Raw genomic sequence first — 21,640 nt, 5'->3', positions numbered from 1 at the left:
ATAAGGAGCATTAAATGCAGATGGTTAGATGGCATCCTCGAGGCGCTGCAGATGAAGTTATGTGATGTTAGGAAGATAGTGAGAGACCAGAAATCGTGTCGTGATATAGTCCATAAGGTCACGAAGAGTCTGACACGACTGAACTGAACTGAATTACATGTTTAAAGCGTTCTCAAGCTTTATATAAAGAGGTAGGCTCAAAATTTACAAAATTACTGAACCCGTCGACACCTTGCTCTAAACAGTTCAGTAGGCCCATATCTCCCGCCTTAGCGAAATCACGAATTAAAGCCGTTTTAGTGCGTTGTCGATATTGACACTGGATCGACAGGCTGACTATTACCATCATGTGGTCTGAAAGGCCACTGAGAACTTCACAGCATCAATTATATTGGGTTACCAATTGGCTCAAAAGGTATAGATCTTGAAGTTTCCAAACTCGTGCGTTCGAGTGGGCGTGGTTACCAGCTTGTTCAGATTTAAGGAAAATACGAGTCTACAAAGTCACGGGATGTTTCCACGTTAACCGCACCTACTTTGTATTTTATCCAGGCTATATGGGGCAGGTTGAAAACTTCAGCCATTATAATTTTCTTGGTTGCGCTAGCAAACCGAAGTACTAAAATTATTTAGTGACTGCATATATTTTTCAGTAGTACCTGGAGGTCTGTACACTAGAGTGACTGCGAAGGAAGTATTTTCGATTTCCATAGTGCACAAGACAAGTGCTAGATTTGGTGCCATATGTTTAAAATTAAAGTGAGGAGAGTAAGCTATGCAAAAGATTGTTTACATAGATTCTGGAAGTTGATTTGTTTGCAAAATAAATAACATTTAGCTTGTAGTGGGAAATTAAAAAACTTTATTTTGCAACAGCACTAAAGGTTTATAAGTTTATCACATAAAAATGCAGTCACAAATGATTTTGTTGACACTGGTCACTGTAGGTTAATTTAATGCAATACCTGATGCGAGAAATTAAAGAAGATATCAAGCATTTCTACATTAACAAGAGAGACAATGTGTTTAAGTTTGACCCCTACGACCGGAGGGAAATGCAAAATTCGGCAAAGCAACTACAGCGCGTACGTTCGGATTTCTCATTTTGGAAACGAACAACAGGAAACAGGGAAGGGGAAACACGAACAGGAAGAGAATGAGAGGAAAAATTGAATTTGTTTGCCGCTTACAAAGTAAAGCGCTTTAAGCTTGATTATTAAAAGAAAAATAAATTTTTTCTAAGCAAACAGCATTAACTATCTACCGGTGATAAATTAATGCGGAGGAAGAATTTTATTGAATGCTTAACATATTTTTTCTTTTATATTGTTGGACCGTGTACATTCAGTAAGAGCAGCCGCGGTTCGTAATAATGGTAATGCGGAAGAAATTACACAAATGGTCGACCTGTGTGTTTGACATGGAAGGCACCTGATATCCGAGAATGGTCTTTCATAGTCTTGAGTAAAGTTACAAAGCAGACAAATCAAATAACGAAGACAATAATACACAGCTTCACATTCAGTGCCTTTTTCATCATTCTGTTACTTAGCACGCTTCTTCACTGCCGTTCTTTTTGAAGAAATACATAAATTTATGGTAAATGCTACATCGGGCCACAAGCGACCCAACAAGGCACAACCTTCACCATTGTGCTGCGCTTTTCATGATCGCTCATCGCATTTTTTAAAACTATCACTTTTATAATTTGAAGCTTTACGTCAGAAAACAACTGGCGTCAGCTCTCCTTGGCCAAGTTATTCAGTGAGGAGGTCAAATACAATGTCTTTATCTGGAGTGGAAAACAGCCCTAAAAAAACAAATTACGCACTTTGCGTCCATACAATCATAGCAGCAAATTAGAAAAAGATCGGAATTGCGCTTAGTACTGTGCGAACTTGTCGAGAATTCTAGGGCATGTTGGGGATGTACACTTTTAAAGTAGGATAATTCTACTCCGGCTATGGTGATGAATCTGATGAGACGTTAATCACAGAGCCTAGCTAGTAAATATCATGCAATAACCTATATCTCGATTTTGATGAGTATAGAGATCAGTACCTATCCTAAAACATTAAAAAACGAAAGGAAATTACGGATGCTAAATAACACCTCTGCCATGCCTATTCGGATGATAAATGTCAGTTTTATGCGCGAATTATGTGCTTATGAATATGTCTCAAGTTAACACCTCCAAAGAGACTAGTGAAGCAGTCTAGTCGCATTACAGCTTACCATTTTCTATGGCATAGGCAGCTTCTGCAAGTAATGCAGCAAATGGACAAATGTGTTTATTTATTTGTTGTGAAAATTGCAGCTTTATATTTTTTAAGAGAGAAGGAAACGTGGGCCTCACACAACGCTGATATTTGCTTTGCATATTAAATATATTTCCACATTGAATATCAAATTTAGCATTGCAGCGCACACTTCATAAAAATGACCATTGAAACGAACGAGCATAGTATGTTTCGAAAATAAAATGTTGAGTCGCGTTCTGCAAAGTCATCGCTGTAAAGGTTAGCAGGCAAATTGAAGACCCACGATGCTTTTTTAAAATTGCAAAGGTTGGTAGAGAAATGCCCTGCTTTGTGAACATCTCGTCTCCTGACAATGTTAAAATGTTCTCCGGCAATATTTAGGCGCGTCATGCATTCATATATCTTCCTCTGTTCCTGCATACACTACCATTTACGATGCGCATTTATTGTACGTTTACAAATGAGAAGTAGATTTGTGAGATCCCAGAAAATGATACAAAATATTTAGCATGAGTAGTTTTCTCTTGAAGGCTGTTGCAATTAAATTAGTAGAGTCGTGTTTTCTTTTTAATTTTATGATTGATAATTACATACACAGATGCATTTTATCTAAACTTTAAATACCTGCGCACTGAAAGCTATGAGAGGTGTATGCGGCCGCTGCTCCGCGGATATTAAAATACAGCAGACAATATGCATGGAATCGAACTGAGTGATTCCAGCACTGAACAATGAAAAAAAAAAAGGAACGTGGTATTAGCAATTTTACAGGGTATATTATGCTATAAAGTTCCGCTCGGCAAACTGAATTTCAGGCCACGTTTTCAAATTTTGTTTACCGAGTTTCGATAAATCTACTAGGAACGACTTTCTTCCATTGAATTAATATGTAATATGTCGCTACGTTTGGTGTGCCGATTAAATTTAGAATATGCGCAAATGGCATGTGCTGTTATGCATAACAAATACTAATGGAGACGTTTCACGACGGCACAATGCCTAAAGGTATGCGGAGCCAGTATGAGCACGATGAGCAACTCCTTTGTACAGGCATTCCTGAAACTGCATGCGCACATATTCACCTGTGGTCCCGGCTGCCTCGACACAACTTGAACAAAATGGCGGACTTTAGCCTCTTATCCAGCCTTGCCTCGCTCATTGGTCATATTAGTGGCATTATCAATAAGAGCTAGGAAGCGTGCAGAGTGGGTGAGAAATGAATCTAGTAATCATATTCTAGTGGACTCAAGAAGAAATGAACATGGGCAGAACACGTAGTGCGAAGAAAGGATAATCGATTGTCGCTTAGGGCAACAAACTAGATTCCAAGGGAAGGAAAGCGTAGCAGGTGGCAGCAAAAAATTAGGTGCTCGGATGAGGTTAAGATCAATAATAGGGTCGAACGCTGAGTTGGTCACACATCTCTTGGAAGAAGGTAGCAGAGCAGGTAACAACACAAAGCATAAGAAGCACACAGGGCATCGTTGTCCTTGTGTGTGCGTGTGTGTGCTTGTTATGCTTTGGGTTGTTACCTGCTCTGCTGCCTTCTTCCAAGAGAGGTTAGGAAGTTCGCAGAGGAATATGGGAGATGCCTTCGCCCTTCCAGTGGGTATAGTCCGGCTGATGCGGTAATGATTATAAGGATGATGATGACGATGATCAACATGTCGAACCGCATTGGACACCCTACTAGAGAGGCCCCGTTTAGAACACCCCTCTGGACGTCCAGCGATACATGGAACATTTGGAGACCGCTATAAATAGGCTCAAGGAAACCAGGCGCTCTTCAGCCGCCTCGGTGGTTCCGTTCATAACACGGTGACATAATTTGCGCTCTCCTTATCTTACGTGATAATATAAGTTATGTTAAATGCTATTATGTCTGTATATTAGTGCTGCCCAACAAAAGTGCATGTTGTTCTGCTGCTTTCAACAGCTTAATATGATCCTGGATTTATGGCAACTAAATGTATATGTAAAAAATCCGGCCTTGATGGTCGAGCACAGGAAAACTTAGTGTCATTACGGATCATGGCTTCACAAGCACTCGTAGAAGTTGGCCTACACATTTTCCTGGCAAGCCTGGTCCAAATGGAAACTATGCTTTCGTCACTTAAACAGTAGAAAAAAGTTAAAAAGTGTGAAGATACTTCGCTAAGCGCGAACAGGTAGCTTAGATGGCAAAAAACCCATGACCTAAAGTACACGAGCCGAATTATTTTTGAAATTAAGAAAAACTTGGAAGCAATTTCTGCATCACTGATAGAAGTTGCTCCCCGAAGGGTATTCAGGAGCTCCTAGGCTAAAACGAGAATCACTTCAGTGAAAGCAGGCCGTGTTCGGGATGTTATATTTGGTTTTCGGCACTTCACAAAATAAGTTGTCAGTGCGGCGCAAATGGCTCAATCTGCAAGATAAATGTATATCAACATTTGAATATTTTCCCCGGGGCGGAATGAGAATGTAATCCGTTTATTCCTTCTAATTAAAGGTAGGACATGGATCGGAAGAGGCGTCGTTAAACTAAAACAAAAATTTAAACAATACGTAAACATACAATTAGCCCGCAATTTTATGCGGACTTCGCTGTGAGCTGGACGCGAAGGTTAGGGAGGCTCAAGTGTATTTATTTGTGAGAACTTTAAAGAGTTCACGATGTTCATTGAAACTTGACAGCAAAGCGAGGAGCAGACATTTTTGATTTAGTGGTTAAAGGTCTGTCCAAACTGCTTAAACCCTATTTCCAGTCGATATTTTCTCTACCATACGTTTATACCGGGAGCGCACGACGGTAATGCAGGAAACTACATCATTGCCCGGCATTCTTAACCTGAGTTTATAGACTGACAGAAAGTATTAGGGTGGGATAAAATTTCAGTTACATTTCCCAGAGGCTATGCGGCTCAGTTGGCCTCTTTCATGACCCAAATTTAGTCTATCACTGAAAAAAGGCGGGCTTTCTAAAGTTTGGCTGTACACAATGAGCATGACAAGTCACAAATGAGCGAACAAATTAAATATTAAGACGTCCATGCTAGTGTCCATAACAAAAACATGGTGTAAAATAATTGAACATAATAGAAATAGACCATTATGATGTATCTCTCAGAAATTAATTTACTCTGCGCCAGGCGGCGCGGATGCGAAGAGGACCCTCACCTGGGATGCAGCTTGTAAAAATTGCGCAAGATTTGGACGCAATACTTTTGGTGGTATTCAAGCAGATGCTAGATTTATATTACAAAGTTTTTATCCACGTTTAGCATCCTAACTTAAAATAAAGAACATTACCCTTGGTATCAAAAATATTTGTCTTGCTGGATGTCGCCTAAATGTTAGGTCACAGCCCGTTTGTTGGCTTAAATATTAGAGAATTAAAACTCATTGATGTTTTGTCTGGAGGGCCCGGATCTCTGTGTGTCCGTCCCAACTCTTTGATGCGCATATAAAATACATTTATCACTGAACAGAGTCAGTGGTTTAGATAAAACGTTTTGCATATGGCTGCGTGCTTTACTCCCTTAGGTGCAAAATTATTGACTAGGTAAAACGTAATAAAGCAGTTGACAATTTTCGTGCTTGATGCAGCAAATACGTGACGGAGATTATTTTATTATGACAGCATGTACCATCGTAAGCCATGAAAAGTCACCTGCTACTTTCGCGTACCATATAAACGGTGTTCATATAAATCGGATTTCTAGAGTTCCACATTTACGTGTCAAAGTAACAAAGTTATTAAGAGGGTACAGGCATGCAAATAATATTTTCAATCACACATTCCACTATATCAGTTTCCTTAGTAAAAAGGCTGCCATGAGGACCTCCAGATATTTATTTTTTTTTTCATATAGTTAGCCCTTCAGACCTGAAATTTTCCTTCATACATTAATCAGCCGAATTTCAAATTATGCGCTGATAGTTTGCAATCCACACGAAAATATTTGAGCGATGCACTATAGGTAAAATACAGAGCCTATACCCTCCAGTTTATTCAAGGATTCACGATATCAAAACGTATACCAGCACTCAGAGTTTAACCGCGGTGACTAGTTTGGATACCCCAAGAAAGGTGGGCCGTTTTTGTTCATTTTCCAATTTTACTATTATAAAAATGATTAAATAGCTTAGAAGAGACTCATGGGTGCAAAAAAGCCCAACTGGAAATAAGGATGGAGAAAGAACGACAAGGACAAGTGCTGTGATTCCGTATGTACACTAAATGTCCCACTGACTTATAAACGTTGCAAGCCGCTACAACGTCCCGGTCGTCTTTTCTGCCACTCAGAAATTGGGCGCAATCTGTTCTGAAATGCATAGGCGGGTAGAAAGTGCAGGAAGAAAAAAAACCCTATGCACTATTAAGCACAAAGCTCCGTACGTTAGATGTGACGTTGGGGTTGCATATCGGCTGCCGCTGTCCTGTGGTGCCTTATACGTAGATCAGACTGGCCGGTGTATCAAAAAAATATTAGGAGAACACAAAGCATTATTAGATAGGGACCTTTTTAACAACTAGCTCGAACATTGCCTTACGTGTATAACTAATGACAAAAAAATAGAGTGCACACCGCTCTTTCAGAGAACAACAATTCTTTTTAAACACCATGAACAATCTGTTCGAGCAATCATGGAAGCATTTCACATGCGTTTCAACAGTAAAAACTGCGACAGCCAAACATACGTTTGCTTGACTGATAGAGAATGCAAACATTTAACCGCATCACTTGGGTTTGAAAAATAATCTATATACCTTTTGTTCAAGTGGGTGTCAGATGGAGATTGTCGCCTTGCGTGTCCTTTTGGATTTTTAGGGTTTTTTGTGTTTTTATTTTTATTCAGCTTTGCTCCTATTTATTCACACGTCTTTCTCGAATAAAGCTTAGTTGAGATTAGTACCGGTCCTTGTTGTCCTTTTTCTTCCTTGTTTACAGTTCGCGCTTTTTTCAGGCTTAGCCCCCACTAGGCTTAGCCCCCACTCGAGTAAGACGGACCACAGTAATTGCGTTCAACCGTTTTTTTTTCAACAAGTAAACAAATTTAGAATTCTTTTATTTTTTTGTATTCCATAAAACTGTGGTTCGGTTTTTCAGATGACATTGTTGAAGCCCAAAGGCTACGGTGTTAGTGTCGCGGTTGGAAATCTATTTGCAATCTTTGGCGAAACATGCATTATTATTGTGGCATATTCTCATGATTAAATATTTAATTTAGTCTCAACACCTCTCAGCGTTACAAAGGGGGTGGGCGCACGGAATCAACAGCAACGTCACTTGCAGGTCACGAACAAAATACATATCATTAAAAAATGAAAGAAATAGAAAATATAAAGGAAAATAAAAAGTGATCGGGTTATACAGAAACAAAATTACTTATAAAACGTTGTGACATAGTAATGACAAAGTATGGACAAATTAATGACACAGACGCACGCGAATTGATTGAGGCCCACAAAATCGTAAAGAGGAGGTGTGTCTGCGCTAAAACTCCCCTAATCATGTAAAGGAAAGTGCACGTGTTTAGATATATTTTAAATATCGCTTATCACCCATGTCCCTTCTTGTGCCTTCCTTGTGATCGCTCTTTCTTGATGCCTTCTTTGCGCCTTTTTTGTGATAGCGCGCGCATCTTTCACCTTTTGCTCCCCTTTTCTTCGTTCGCCCTCTAATGGCTATATAAGTGGCTGTTTGTGCCTTCAATTAATTTTTGCAAGTAGCGCATTTCCTGTCGTCTTCGTGTCTTCGTGTCGTCCTTGTTTAGCTTGAATTATCAGAAGCAACACACAACATGCCCCGCAAAATGTTTTACCTATAAAACTTCGACAGCAGGAAGCAAGAGACCTTGTAGTTTGGTTCGCCTAACATACTCGTGCTGGTAGTGTTCTCATGCCATCGCGTTTTCGCCCTTGAACTTCTTTCTCACTGAATTGCAATTGCTGTTACCGCATTTTTGCCTATGTTGCTGCAGATTTGTGTCTAAGAGTGCCATGTATTTCTGTGTGCACCCTCCCCCCCCCCCCTCCCTTGTGTCGTACCTGGAACCAGGTTTACATTATCATTAAAAACATTGCGTATATTTGATATTAAATGACTTGAACTGTACTGTCGATTATGAAAATTCAAACATGAGGCTCACATGGAACTTTGAGGGCCTACATCAACAAAACTTATTACATCTCTTTCCATTCATACTTTAGAGATTTAAGCATTTAATTTCAGCTACGTATTCTTGTTATAATCAGGGTGCATTACGTATATGATGTCAACTTTCATTCATAGGCAACCTGCACAGACATTACCCAGGTAACCCCGCCGGGTTGGCGTAGTGGTTACGGCGCTCGACTACTGTTCCCAAGGACGCGGGATCGAATCCCGGCTTCGGTGGCAGCTTTTCGATGCAGGCGAAAAGCAAGGCGCCCGTGTGCTGTGCGATGTCAGTACACGTTAAGGAACCCCAGATGGTCGAAATTTCCGGAGTCCTCCACTACGGCGTCTCTCATAGCCTGAGTCGCTTTTGGACGTTAAACCACACAAACCAACCAAACCACTACCCAGGTATATGTCGTGCTTTTCAGTATGAAACTCTTTATAAAATAAAGTTCCCTATATACGGTATTGCAGCTATCTATCTATATTGCAGCTATAGCCGCAGGTATTTTCAATTCTTGTGTAATATTGTGGTATAAGCCCCTTGTTTGCGGAAAATGTTCTGATTATTGTAGATATACAGGCTTCTTTGAATGATTATTTCGACAAAAACGTCAATTGCGATTGGTTTATTTAGGCATGGGGCTATAATGGGGATACATCGGACAGAAGTACGAGGCACAATAGTTTATATATTTTCATGATTAATAATTATGTTGGTTAACTCTGATAAATATTTAAAAACGTATCTTGCATTTGTAGAGGTGTGTCTCATATTCCCAGTAGAAAATAACAGAAGAACATAACCTAAATGATAGATTACATTACAAGGTTTTAGCTTCATATTGCGACTTCACACCGAAACACAGCAAGAACTCTTGCGTCAAATGTAAATCGGTCCAAACAGAGCTGTCGTAATTCTGCTGGTCTGACCACCGACCCAGCTCGCTAGTGAGGCTAACATTTTGATCACGGCCTGCCTGATCCCAATTAGTGCCCAATTCGCCGAAGATTACTTGTATTCGGATTTTAGAGAGTCGAGGCGAAGTGATCTACGCCGGAGGCGCTCACTGTCGGTTAGTTGTAGTGTGAAGCTGGCTACAGGATGACATTTCTGCGTCTGTAACGCAACCTTCCAAAATTCTAGTGGGATATTGTTTCTTATATCTGTTATTTAGAGGACGAGTTCAAATTCTACCTAATCAACACATTCTACTCATTGCATGGCGTCCACCGTATACAGGATAGAGGCTAAGGGCTAAAATAAATCTGAAGCATGTCCCAGTCGTATGAAAATTTGGACCCTCTAAAAAGCGGCGTGTATATTTCGCAAGCGACGCAAATTCGGATATCCAGGATCTCAATACTTCAGATTATTTGCTGTTTTTTCTTAGTCTCATCATCGGAAACTCCATGTGCTTCTTACATTTCTCCACATGTCTGGATTTATCAATGGAACATGACTTGTTAGACAAATGCATCTTACAAACAGTACTTGGGAAAGCCAAGGCGTATTGTTTTTTGCATGGCTGATAAACCGTATATTTGTGGCGTATTGCACGTGGGTAGAAAAAAATGGCACTATTTAACCCAGAGAGGTGCGCTGGCGGAGATGGTAAATTGAAAGCTGGAAGGACCGTACAGATTGCCCATGAAGTTTGGCTACATAAAGGTTCAGACATAAATAAACAAAGCACGCCACACCTGTATATGTACTGCTAGAAAACGTTGACCTTGGCATAGACGTGCGTAAAGTTATTTCATGGGGATAATCTGGTAGGGGGTAGCCCGTACCTTTCAAAAGCGCTACCGCTAAGGGAAACACGAATAGACGGCCTCAAAGGCTTCAGTGGGATGAGCATCCAGCCTTTCCTAATGCGCACATTGAGGTCGTGTGCATGCTATTTGGCTGTCGGTGGCAGCGCTTGGGGAAGCACGCGGCCACGCCCATCCAGCTTCCCACTGAATGCAACACGACCTGCGCATTATTCAATGTTTCTTGGTGCAGGACTGTGTCTTGTCTTCAGCCCGCTTTAAGAGCATCAGTAATAAATATCTATTAGGTAGAAACCCTCCTTTTGTTTCCCTATTGATAGGACAGTATCGTGCCATCGCCATGTCCTTTATGCGCTATTTTTAAGTTAGCCTAGCATTGCGTAGAGGGCATGTGGCACTTGGAGTAAGCACAAGAGATGAATAAGCTTCCAGTTAGAGGAAGAAACATGTTTCATCGCATGTAACGTGCTGGCTCTGTCGAGATTTTTGGGCCTGATTTTCTTTTTGTGAAGAATCTCGGATTTCTAGTGTTACGCGCTTGCTTCACAATATCTAAAGTTTTCTTCACATACTGCACAAAACTGCACAAAACATAAATCTGCTCGAGCACGGTGTAGAATGCTGGCTCGGCGTATAGCTCAAGGACACAATAAAATCAAACGCACTATATTAAAATATGTTGTAAAAAAGCGAACAATTCCTGTATTCTTAAAGACAAATAATATTTGGTAACACATGGCAAAGCGCTTGGAGCAACAGTTGAAATGTTGAACACTCAGAAGAATAATATGCTTGGCCTCATTTCTTTCCGATTCAACTCTACATTAGCTTTAAAGATATCAGCGGTGACGCACACCGAAGAAAGCAGATGAGAACGAACGCGAGGGAGAAACTGGCTACCATATGGTAAGGGTTCACATTAATTTTAGGTTTTTGAGTCTTTTTTTCGCCATTCGTCACAGTTTGGCTGAAGTAGCTGGGGAGCACTTATCGCTTTAGCGCTCTTGGCTACAGAAAAGTGGCATGCATACAGAGGCCGGCTATTGCTACAGTTTTGGTTTGTGCTTTTGGGTGAGAATGCCTAATAATAATAGGCAGTACGAATAGGCAAGCCTTAGTCCTGTTGTCTTGTGTCTGCCCTTGTCTATTAAGCCTTGTTATTACTGCTAAAGTTGTTTGAATGTTACAATGTTAGCAAGACGAATAACAGTGTGGATTCTAGATTAGCGTATATCTTCATGTTCGTTAAACGAGGCTGATACTGGGCGCTACGTGAGAGTTAGTGCTTGAAATTCGAGGATATTAAAACAATCGTTTGATAATTTTGTAAAGCTCGGAAAAACCCAGCGTAAGACGCTAATATGAACATAAAGTAGAATATTTTAATTGCCGTTGTCCAACGTCGATAGCACAGGTTGATTTATTATTACTGTACAACTACAGCTAATGAAAAAATTCCGGCACGGGGGCCGAAACTCACAGAGTTGATCATGACGCACAGGTAACTCAGCAGTCCTTGGTGTATAGAAAAACGGCTGTGGTGAGGGACGTCCACGATGAAAAATAGTTCCACAGTTACTTCCGCAGGCACATTTTGGGGCGCTTGCGGCCATCGCTGATAAGCTCTTCCGTCAATAGCCGCTATTTTGAGTAAGAATAAAAGCACGATTTAGGCTGTGGCGATAACCATTATTGCTATACAAGATGTATATTGCAAGGAACCTTGAAAATCCTTATTTTGTTGTTTGCAGTACCCGCGGCATGCAGCTTCATCACTAGAACGATAGGGGATGGATATATCTTACCCCCTTTATTTTCGCATGATTGTTGTCGCTAAACGCGGCATTATCATTGTTTTAGCGTGTGATGCGCAGAGTTTAGTATAGAAATTTTGAAGATGAGCACATCTGCTTCGGTGTTATTGTAAACTTTACCAGTATTCTTTGTCAAATTTATCTTAATATTTCTGCGCCGACTTTAAATTTAGCATTACCGTGAATAAGCGACCGCCGAGCACGTTTTGCTACTGCCTTCGTCGATAGCTTTGTTATTTCGGTGGCGCAAGGCACCCCAATAATGAGTATATTTTTAACGCGATTACTGTCTCCTTATTTGTCTCTAATGGCATATTCCACCACTAAGTAGCATTTGGTGGAAGTGCCAAATCGTGTCAACGCCCAGTTGGAATGAACTACACAAGCATTTGTTGTTACGATACAATTATGCACGGGTTTGATTGGAAACATGTTGCGACAACAGAAGTGTCTTTAGTAACACGATAATTTTCTGCTGTTACAACAGAAAAGCACTAGAGCAATACAGACAAACAAAAACCTACTACAGAACTACAGGAAAGTACTGCAGAACTACATAACTATACGAGGCTGACGACTGAGATACAGAATATTTTATTTTATTTTTGACACAGATGGTGTATCTTTTTTTCGGCTGGGCGTGGACTGCCCTCAAAGATGCCTGACGAATAGAAAGAACTTCTGGTCTCTGTGCTTTTCCAGGAACCCCCGATCTTCCAAAGACTACACAGTGAAGGGGCAGATGACCATATAGACCTCTCCGAACGCGTCACAAGATTCAATGCTCTCAGGACGCAGCAAAACTGATGCAAGTGTATTGCGCTATTCAGGGACCTGCGCTAACTTGGTTTGAAAAGCAAGACCCATCTTTAAAGAAATTCGACACAATCAACCGAAGATTTTGAATAGCTTCTCTGGTGCCCACGGGAAAGAAAAAAGCACAGTACCTCCTGCAAGCAAGGGTTCAACTCGCCAATAAACGGAGTCTTGCTTATATTGAAGAGATGAAGCTTCTCGTCGGCCGCGCGAGCACTTACCTGACCGAATAAAAAAAGTAAATTGTTTAATGCGAGTTGCTTTTGCTAGCATCTTGAGACATCCACCGAAAAACGTGGCCGAATTTGAAATGGGAGCGTAGATCGAAACACCGATGGACACCCGAATGAAGCAGTACCACCGAAAACTGCCCGCCACGCACAAGTCCCAAGCGGCACATCTACAAGCGAAAATAGCCTGAAGGCCCGTATACGCAAAGGCTTCCAAAACTTACTTAGCCAGCGACTATCATTACATCAAAAACCCCAATTAGCCACACTCACGAACATCATCAGCGAAGATGTACCGTCTTTGCCAAAGTAACCAGACTGCTCCGAAGGCTGGCGGAGCAAGCACGCGGCCGTGTGGCGGCGTTGCGCTTGCTGTAGCTTATCGGTGCTCGTCAGCTCCGAGGGTACAACAGCTAACGTAAATTCGCACCCTCACTCTCGCCTGTTGGATGAGAAAAACTAGGCGCGTGCAAAGCCTGGTTTTGCCCAGCGAGGGCGCTCAGTATAGCGACAGAGCTATGCGCACTTCTCGGCAACTGCGGAAAACGGAAAAGCAGGTGATAGCAGACACCGTGAGCTCTTGTTGTTCGTCTAGGTTTGCCAGACAGTGTCGCCCTGAAATAAGGGTTCCGTGAGCGAGAAAGGAATCATGTGCATATAATATGGCTAAGCGTGAGGAAGGTTTCATTTTAGTTCTTTACTCAGACCAAAACGTACCTACAAGCAAATGCAAAAATTTGTTAGAATCAATCATTGCACATTATTTTAACCAGCCACCCCAAGGGGCTAACACAAGTTTGCAAGTCTAAAAGAGAGATAAGGTGGCTTGAAAGGGTTCCCAAGCTTTCCCATATCTTTGTATCGGTGTTGCGACCCTTAATGTGGCGCTGCTTAAGGCACCTTGAAGGAAGCATGTTAAAATTTCGAAGTGCGTTATCATTCTTTAATGCACAGGCGCATCAAACACGTAGCAAAGCGCAATTCTGCTAGTGCGTTTCAGCAGCGGATTACAGAACACAAGCACGTATAATTATACAGCGAGAAACGGGACATTTCTGCTTCAGGCAGTTGCCGAGAAGAGCGAATAGCCCTGTCGCTATACTGAGCGCCCTCGCTGGGCACAACCATGCTTCGCACACGTGAAATCGCAGCCGGCACATGATACGCGCCTATTTTTTATCATCCAACGATCGAGAGTGAGGGTGCGAAGTTACGTCAGTTGTTGTACCCTCGGAGCTGACGAACACCGATAAGCCGCAGCGAGCGAAGCGCCGCCACACGGCCGCGCGCTTGTTCCGCCAGCCTTCGGAGCAGCCTGGTTACTTTTGGCAAAGACGGTACAGCAGATGCTTGGTGCAACACCGACACCAACAATCGCCCCTAAAAAACCGCCGACCGTAAACTATGCCACCGCATTACATTGTCCTGAACCCCGACGTCACCCTCTAAGTCCTGTTTGATGCACTCAAGCTCCTCTCGAATGCAGCCTCTTGGCCTCATCCCGCCAAGCTTAAGCACGACACTCCAACCCCAGAAAATACAACTGGTGGACATCGAACAACCAACCAATCTGCTTCCACTTTGTTGATGTTGAACACACCTTTTGCTTCTGCCTGTACCTACGAATCCGTGTCCGCGTATTTGCAATCGACACTGCCCCCTACGACACCGCATTGGTGAAAGACCGCATGATATCAAAGTACAAGCGGTCAGTTCATTTCAGTTCATATCAAGCGGTCGGTTCATTTCCCATTGCCGTACACCGCCCGTGTTGCGTCGCAGAGCATAACTACACAGAAGTGTGCGCGCAAGGTCTCCTAACTCCTCCGTGGAAAGTGAAGAGAGCAACCTATGGAGGTGAGGTTGCTCTACACGACGAGAAAACGAAGATCCTCCGTCGCTGAAAACGACTGACGACGACGCCACTTTTACGCCGGCGCTGCATATAAAAACCTCCTTGAAGACCACTGTGCCCAGACATCAACATGAAACCGCTGCCCAGCAACATCACAACGGCGCTCCTCAGTGAAGAAGACGAGACACTTCGTATCTGCGTCAATTCTCGTCGCTTGCACAGCATAACGAAGAAAGATATTTATCCTCTCCCTCGCATCAACGTCGCACTAGACCGGCTCTACAATGCAAGGTAATTCTCGATGGACGTAAAGAGCGGACAGTGGTAAATTGATTCGACGAAAAATGTTGCGAGAGAGAGAGAGAAAACATTTATTGCTTTAAAAATTTCTGGTTTTAGCGGCGGGCGGATGTCTTCATATCTTCGCCCTCTTCACAAGGTCTGCGCTCTTATTCCAGGCGGAGCCTTGCTGCTTCGCAAGCGTGCCACACCAGTTCCCTTTGGGCCGTGAGATCGCTGCTGGTCAGCAGACCCTCTCATTGCTCCGCACTCGGGTTATTTAGTTTGTGGAAGGCTCTGTGTCGTTCGCATTCCCATGTGATGTGGTATAGTGTGGGGGTTGCCCCGCAGCACGGACATGTGTTCCTGTATTGTGTAGGGAACATCTTGTGTAGTATGTATAGATTGTGGAAAGTCCCTGCTTGCAGTCTCCGCCAGCAGACCGCCTCGAGCTGTGTTAATGATGTGTGGGGTGGTGGGTATTTGAATCTCCGTCCCCTGTGATAGTATTTCTATATACGTTGATTCCACCGTTATGGGGTCCTCCAGAGCTTCTGACTGCTCTGCTCGGTTCGTGATCTCGCGAACTAGGCTGTCTATCCTCGAGTTACCCTCTATCCCGGTGTGTGCCGGTATCCAGAAAATCATGTGTCTTAAGGTCTTATTTGGAAGCCTTGCTTCGAGGAGGATGCTCAGCGCTTCCTTGCTTATTTTGCCCCGTGTGTAGTTCCTGCATGCTGCTTTGGAGTCGTCTTAAGGTCTTATTTGGAAGCCTTGCTTCGAGGAGGATGCTCAGCGCTTCCTTGCTTATTTTGCCCCGTGTGTAGTTCCTGCATGCTGCTTTGGAGTCTGTTAGGATTATCAGAGACTTGTTCCTGCGGTAACCTTCGGCCGCCGCTAGAGCTACGGCAGCCTCCTCCCCCTCCGTTACCGTACAGTTTCTTAACGTCGCACTGCTGATTGGTTCCCCCATGTGCTCTACCACTGCTGCCACGGCTCTGAACTTTCTGGTCCTGCGGTCCCATGGGTATAGGGCCGCGTCTGTGTATACTGTATTTTCCATTGTGGCTAGGTTCTGCTGCACATAGTCTGCCCTGGCCTGCCTTCTAGCGGCGTGGAGTTTGGGATCCATGTTTCTCGGCAGGGAGCTGACATCCAGTGTTTGACGGACCTCGTCTGGAATGGTGGCTGTTCTATCTACGATCCCTTATACGTCGTGTCCCAATCTCTCTAGGAGCTTGCGGCCGGTGACTTTTGGAGCCTGACTATTGGCGCACTTAGCTGGGCCTCCGTTAGTTCTTCGAATGTGTTGTTTAGGCCCATCTGTAGCAGCTTTTCATTTGGTGTGTTTCTTGGTAGGTGGAAGATTGCGTAATGCGATGCTGCCTAAGGTCTGCACCAGCGATTTTGCAGCTTGTAACGGAAAACACTTGTGTTAGAAAACGAAGTATCCAATTTGCTATTCTTAGACTGCATCGTTGTCTTCTCCGGAAGCTTTAAAAACAATGTGAAAAGGCTTCGGACAGTGCTGGAAGCAATCAGCCCATCAGGATATTGCTAAAACTAAATAAATGCGATTTCTCCTACGAGGTGCTCCTTTCCAGAGTAATAGCGTAAGGTAATAAGGAGTTCATCCAGATTCGCGCAAAATGGCTGCGATGGCCCGGTTTTCACAGTATGGTTGCAAGAAAGCCGTACGCCGATATTTTGGACTGTTTCCCTACTATCGGCGATTTGTATAGAGTTTCTCGCACATTGCTGAACCGCTGACCCAGCTTACAAAGGCTGACGTAGCTTTAAATGGAATATGCCACAAGCAGAAGTATTTGACGAACATGATAGTAGCCCACAGCCCCTTCATCTCCTAGACCACGTGAATAAAAACGCCGAGACTGAAATTCACACTGATGCCAGCAGTTTGGGCCCAGGCGCCGTTCTCACTTAGAAGAGTGCCGGACAGCAGAAACATGTCGTGCCCGCTAGCAGGACCCTTCGTAAAAACCGAAGCCAATTACTCGACAGCTGAGGAGTGCGTCGCGGTCATCTGGGCCACTGCACAGTTCCAGCCTTAAACAATGAACTATTGAAGGTGGCAAACGATCACCGTAGGTTCTGCTAGCTGGCAAATTTGAAAGCCCCAGTGGCCTGATCAAGCCTACGTCTTCAAGAATTTGAGATTTCTGCAGTTCCAAGTCTGGCCACAAGGCTTCTGACGCAGACTACTTATTCCGAGCTTCTGTCGACGGTCCCCCGAAAGGAGGAGTCTTTTTCTTTTTACGCCTTATTAAGACCGGTAAGCGTCAGCGTCAGCAGAATCCTACAATGGCAGCGATCAGACCCTAAGTTTAAAGGCCTAGCCGATTACCTGCAGGGCAAGCCCGCTTCGTCTCCTGTGGTGTTCAGGCGGCAGTGGTCGTTATTCGCCTTGAGCAAATACGTCCTCCTGAAGATGGACTTCGCTCCTAGTTTAACCGCACAGATACTTGTGCCTAAAAGCCTCGGGCAGAAAATTCTTCATGCTCGCACGATGATCCTACATTAGGGAATATCGGTTATGCACGCATGTGGTAGCGAATCCAAGAAAACTACTACTGGCCGCATTGGCCTGCCAGCGTAGCGCACTGCGCGAAAGCATGCCGTGAGTGCTAGGCAAGCAAGACGCCGCCGATCAGACCAGCTGAGCTACTGAACCCGATACCGCCCTCGACCATGCTCTGTGAACTAATTGGGATGGACCTAGTCGGCCCCTTCACAAATTCATCTGCAAGTAACAACTGGATCATTGTGACGAGAGCCTACCTCACTCACTATGCCGAGGTGAAATCCCTTCCTAACTTTACCGCAAAAAAGTTGCCAAGGTTTTGCCGAACAAATTTTCTTGTGGCGCGGCTCGACAGAACTGCTTATCACGGGCAGGTTACGGTGGAGCGGGCTCAACCATCCTAGAGTATAATCATCCAAGCCACCGGAGAAAAACAGCGTATAATCCGCAAATCAACGGACTCACAGAGCGTCTGACAAAACTATGGTTAAGATGCTTCCCATGTACGTGGACGCCGAATATAGGAGGTATGGCGATCCTCTGCCATACCTGTGAAACCGTCGCTCAGAACGCATTAGGGATGACACCGTTTCAACTTGTATATGACAGGGAGTTCATGACAATGCTCGACGCGATGCTACCGCACGTGACAGAAGAGGGGAGCGTCGACGTAGTCGCCTACCTTCACCGTGCACGGAGGCCCGATGACACGCCCGGCTGTATAATGAAGGTCCGCCACAAATCGACTCCCGACGACGACGCGAGGCTGAGTACAACCCGAGAGAGCACACTTCGGCTTGGATGCCGATTCGCCGTCGTGGATTGAATGAAAAGCTCTTACGTCAGTACTTCGGGCCGTACAAAGTCCTCCGGCGCATCGGGGAAGTGGACTACGATGTCATATCTGCCGGCATGAAAACATCGCAGCGGCACAGGGCGTGTCCGGAAGGATGCATGTTGGCGCCTGAATATTTAATAGGCGCGCTAAAAGCACTAAGTGTTTTGAAATATAATGTTTACGTTTACCTTCTACTGTTTCGTTTTGGCGATGATATTTAAGAGGAATGCGGCTAACATTTGAAATCTTTATTTTTTATTTTCAATAGCCGTCATATTGCGGCCTTATTACTGTGATGGTCAGGAACACAATGATCTTGTCCTCTTTGATTGTTCATGTTTGCTGTCGCAAAACACGGCTTTATTTTTTTGTAACGTGAGGTGTACGGAGAAAAGTCTAGAAGGTTTCAGGCAAGCGCCACTTCTGTATTATTCCAGGCGTTTTCAGTATTCATTTACTGGTTTATCTCAATATTTCTGCGCCGTTTTTAAACTGAGAATTTCCGAATGCAACTTACATTCTTAGATCGATCACCCTCGAACACACGTTTTGCTATCGGCGCCATTGATTCCTTAGGTATTTTACGGGCGTAAGTCAGCCCACTAAAGAGTTCATTTAATCTCAACTTCCGTCTCCTCGTTTAACTCTAATACCATTATCACCACTGTGTGACAATATAAAGGTATGTATAGACCTCCTTCATGTTTAGAAACAAACAAGGCAGTCCAGGTGGCGCTGTAGTCTGCGAACTCACGCTAGGCAAAAAGCACGGGAGGGGCACTGTAGCCAAGCTTGTCAAGAGCGCATTTTCGGAAGTGCCGGTGCCTAAAATATTATTATCCGAAAGAACTATTTTCTCAGGGGTTTACATTAATACGAAAAAAGTGTAGTGGGGTCGCCTTTTAGAGAACGGGAAAAGCAGAGGAAGAGAGCAAGACACAAGCCACGCGTGTTCCATTCAGAACTCGCTATTTCTCTAGAGTAATCGGCTCGACTCGTATTCTCCCGAGTTCATGTACACAAGGCTGTCTGAGAATTTCGTGTGCTGCAGCGCTCAGGGAATGAAAGTAAAGACCTCCACGTAAGCGACATGCAGTGCTCGGTGCCGCACGCCGTACCAGATGGAGTGGAGGTTCAAGGCGCACAAACGAAGCGTTGCTGCCCGACAGGGAATTAATCAACGTTCTTATCTATTTGCTGTTCTCGCCCGGCAAATCAACTGCAGAACGCATCGATAATTTCAAAACTTTTGGTGTTTACAACTACTTTCAGTCTGGTAAGTAGACGGTGATTTTTCTCGCCCGCAAACAGCGCGCGCAAACTATGTACGAAGTATTGCGCTCGAAACATATTATTGCGCTCTCTGATGATTCTTCTCACCAAGCGGCATATGAACGTTGTTGGTAAGCACATAGCACCTCTCCAGCTTCTAGCGGTTGTTAGGTAAGCTTGGCAACATTAGCAAAGACATTGCGCCTTGGCAACGCATGGATTTGTTTATCTGTGCGTTATTCGTTGAAATGGCCACGCCGAACGCCTGTTGTATCTGCTCTATTCGTGCGCGAATGTCGGCGTTAATTTCACGATTTCATCTCGGGCATTCACGCTTCTAGCTTGCATTACAATTACAAGCTGCCGCGGTCGGTGTGGTTCCGTAGCTAGGGTTACCCTGTTCAGTTCCGACCACCATGGCCACGTGAATTCAAACTGCCACCACGTGCCATTCAGTACGATGAAGTACGTAAACCGCTGCTCAGATAGTCTGAATCATGAGCCGATATGTCGCTCGGCAACGCCGAACCCCCATTCATAATGAGCCACTTTGAATACAGCTAAAACTGCTCTCTATATAAAAAAATGCATCTCCAATTGAGCAAATCAGCGCCTGTCAACGCCCAGTGGTAGTCTTCATCACAGAATAGATTACAATAATTTGAGGTGAGCGCGTTAAAGGCTACTCATGCTGCATAACCACGAAGGAGTTCAACACTGGTCACTCGCGCAGCAGCTCACAACGCACAGGTACAATTATCAAAGTGTAACAAAAACATGTTTGAAGAAGTAAGCCCATCCGTGCACACTCCAACAAAGAAATAGGCCTGCGCATTACGATATGCTGGCTTTTGAGCAGCTATAAAGCTCTGACGTAAAAGTGAAAAATCTCTATCATAGCCATGGCTTAGTGTTTGCCGTATATCCGATGAGCTGGCGTCGGTATCCGGCCTGGAACTTTACCCCGACAACCAGCTGTTCATGACGACCTTCGTTGCCAAGAAATTTGTGCAAGAATATTAAACTTATCTTTCTGTGCCTTTCGGCACATGCCACGGCGACGCAACTAGTAGTCGCCATGGTGCTGTTCTATTTCCGGCAGCAGCAACCCACTCCGCAATCACGGTAGGCGAAAGCGACTGAAATGTTGTTTTGCCTATCATGCTAAAGTGGATGGATGGTTGGATTGATTATAGGAGCGTCCCTTTCGGAACGGGGTGGTAGCAGTTGCTATAAAGCACATTTTTCTCTCAATATCTTAATGATTGATTTAGATTGGTTAACTATACCATCATTCTATTTATTGAATTTTTGTTTCTACATTACTAACAATATGTCACCTTTCTGCTTTTAAGCCACCAATCTTCCAGTTCTTTTTAGAGCGCAGCTCTTTGGCGTCCGTTCCTGGGTTTCGCGTCGGCGTCGGCGTCGTCGTCGGCCTCGTAACCAGCTCCGCCCCCCTTTCATCCCCCCAGCGCTAGCAGCGACCGACTGATACCGCTGGATGCCGCTGACGCCGCTAGAGAGTCAAGATAACGTGACTGCATAGAACACCGTCGCCGCCATGCAGAAAGAGGAGGGGAGGGTCCCCCCCCCCCTGCTCCTGTGTGGCGGATAGGGTGCTCTTCAGTTGCCGACACGCCGGTTATTTCACGTAGGCCCCGGCACGTCGACGAATACGTGACCACCTTCCCACGGCTAGACCTGGTTCTTGGCGCTGCGGAAGCGAGGGTATGATATTGTTTGCGTCGGCATCGGCGGCGTTGTCCCTGAAACCAACTCCGCAGCTGGGGTTGACTCACTATCGGCGT

At 44.2% G+C, this 21,640-nt stretch overlaps 1 protein-coding gene across 1 annotated transcript in view; it reads right to left on the bottom strand.

Annotated features, from left to right (window-relative positions):
* The window catches only part of LOC146175095 (venom metalloproteinase BumaMPs1-like), a 192,608-nt gene that overhangs the window by 97,710 nt on the left and 73,258 nt on the right, over positions 1-21,640 (bottom strand). Inside the window, exon 5 of the mRNA XM_084584531.1 lies at positions 11,664-11,824. Coding sequence (XP_084440657.1) covers positions 11,664-11,824 — 161 coding nt within the window. The remainder of the gene's footprint in view (positions 1-11,663; positions 11,825-21,640) is intronic.

This window comes from Amblyomma maculatum, chromosome 11 (assembly GCF_055883805.1).
Source record: "Amblyomma maculatum isolate TAMU_Amacu chromosome 11, ASM5588380v1, whole genome shotgun sequence".
Classification (NCBI taxonomy): domain Eukaryota; kingdom Metazoa; phylum Arthropoda; class Arachnida; order Ixodida; family Ixodidae; genus Amblyomma; species Amblyomma maculatum.
This window is presented reverse-complemented; position numbering and strand designations above follow the sequence as displayed.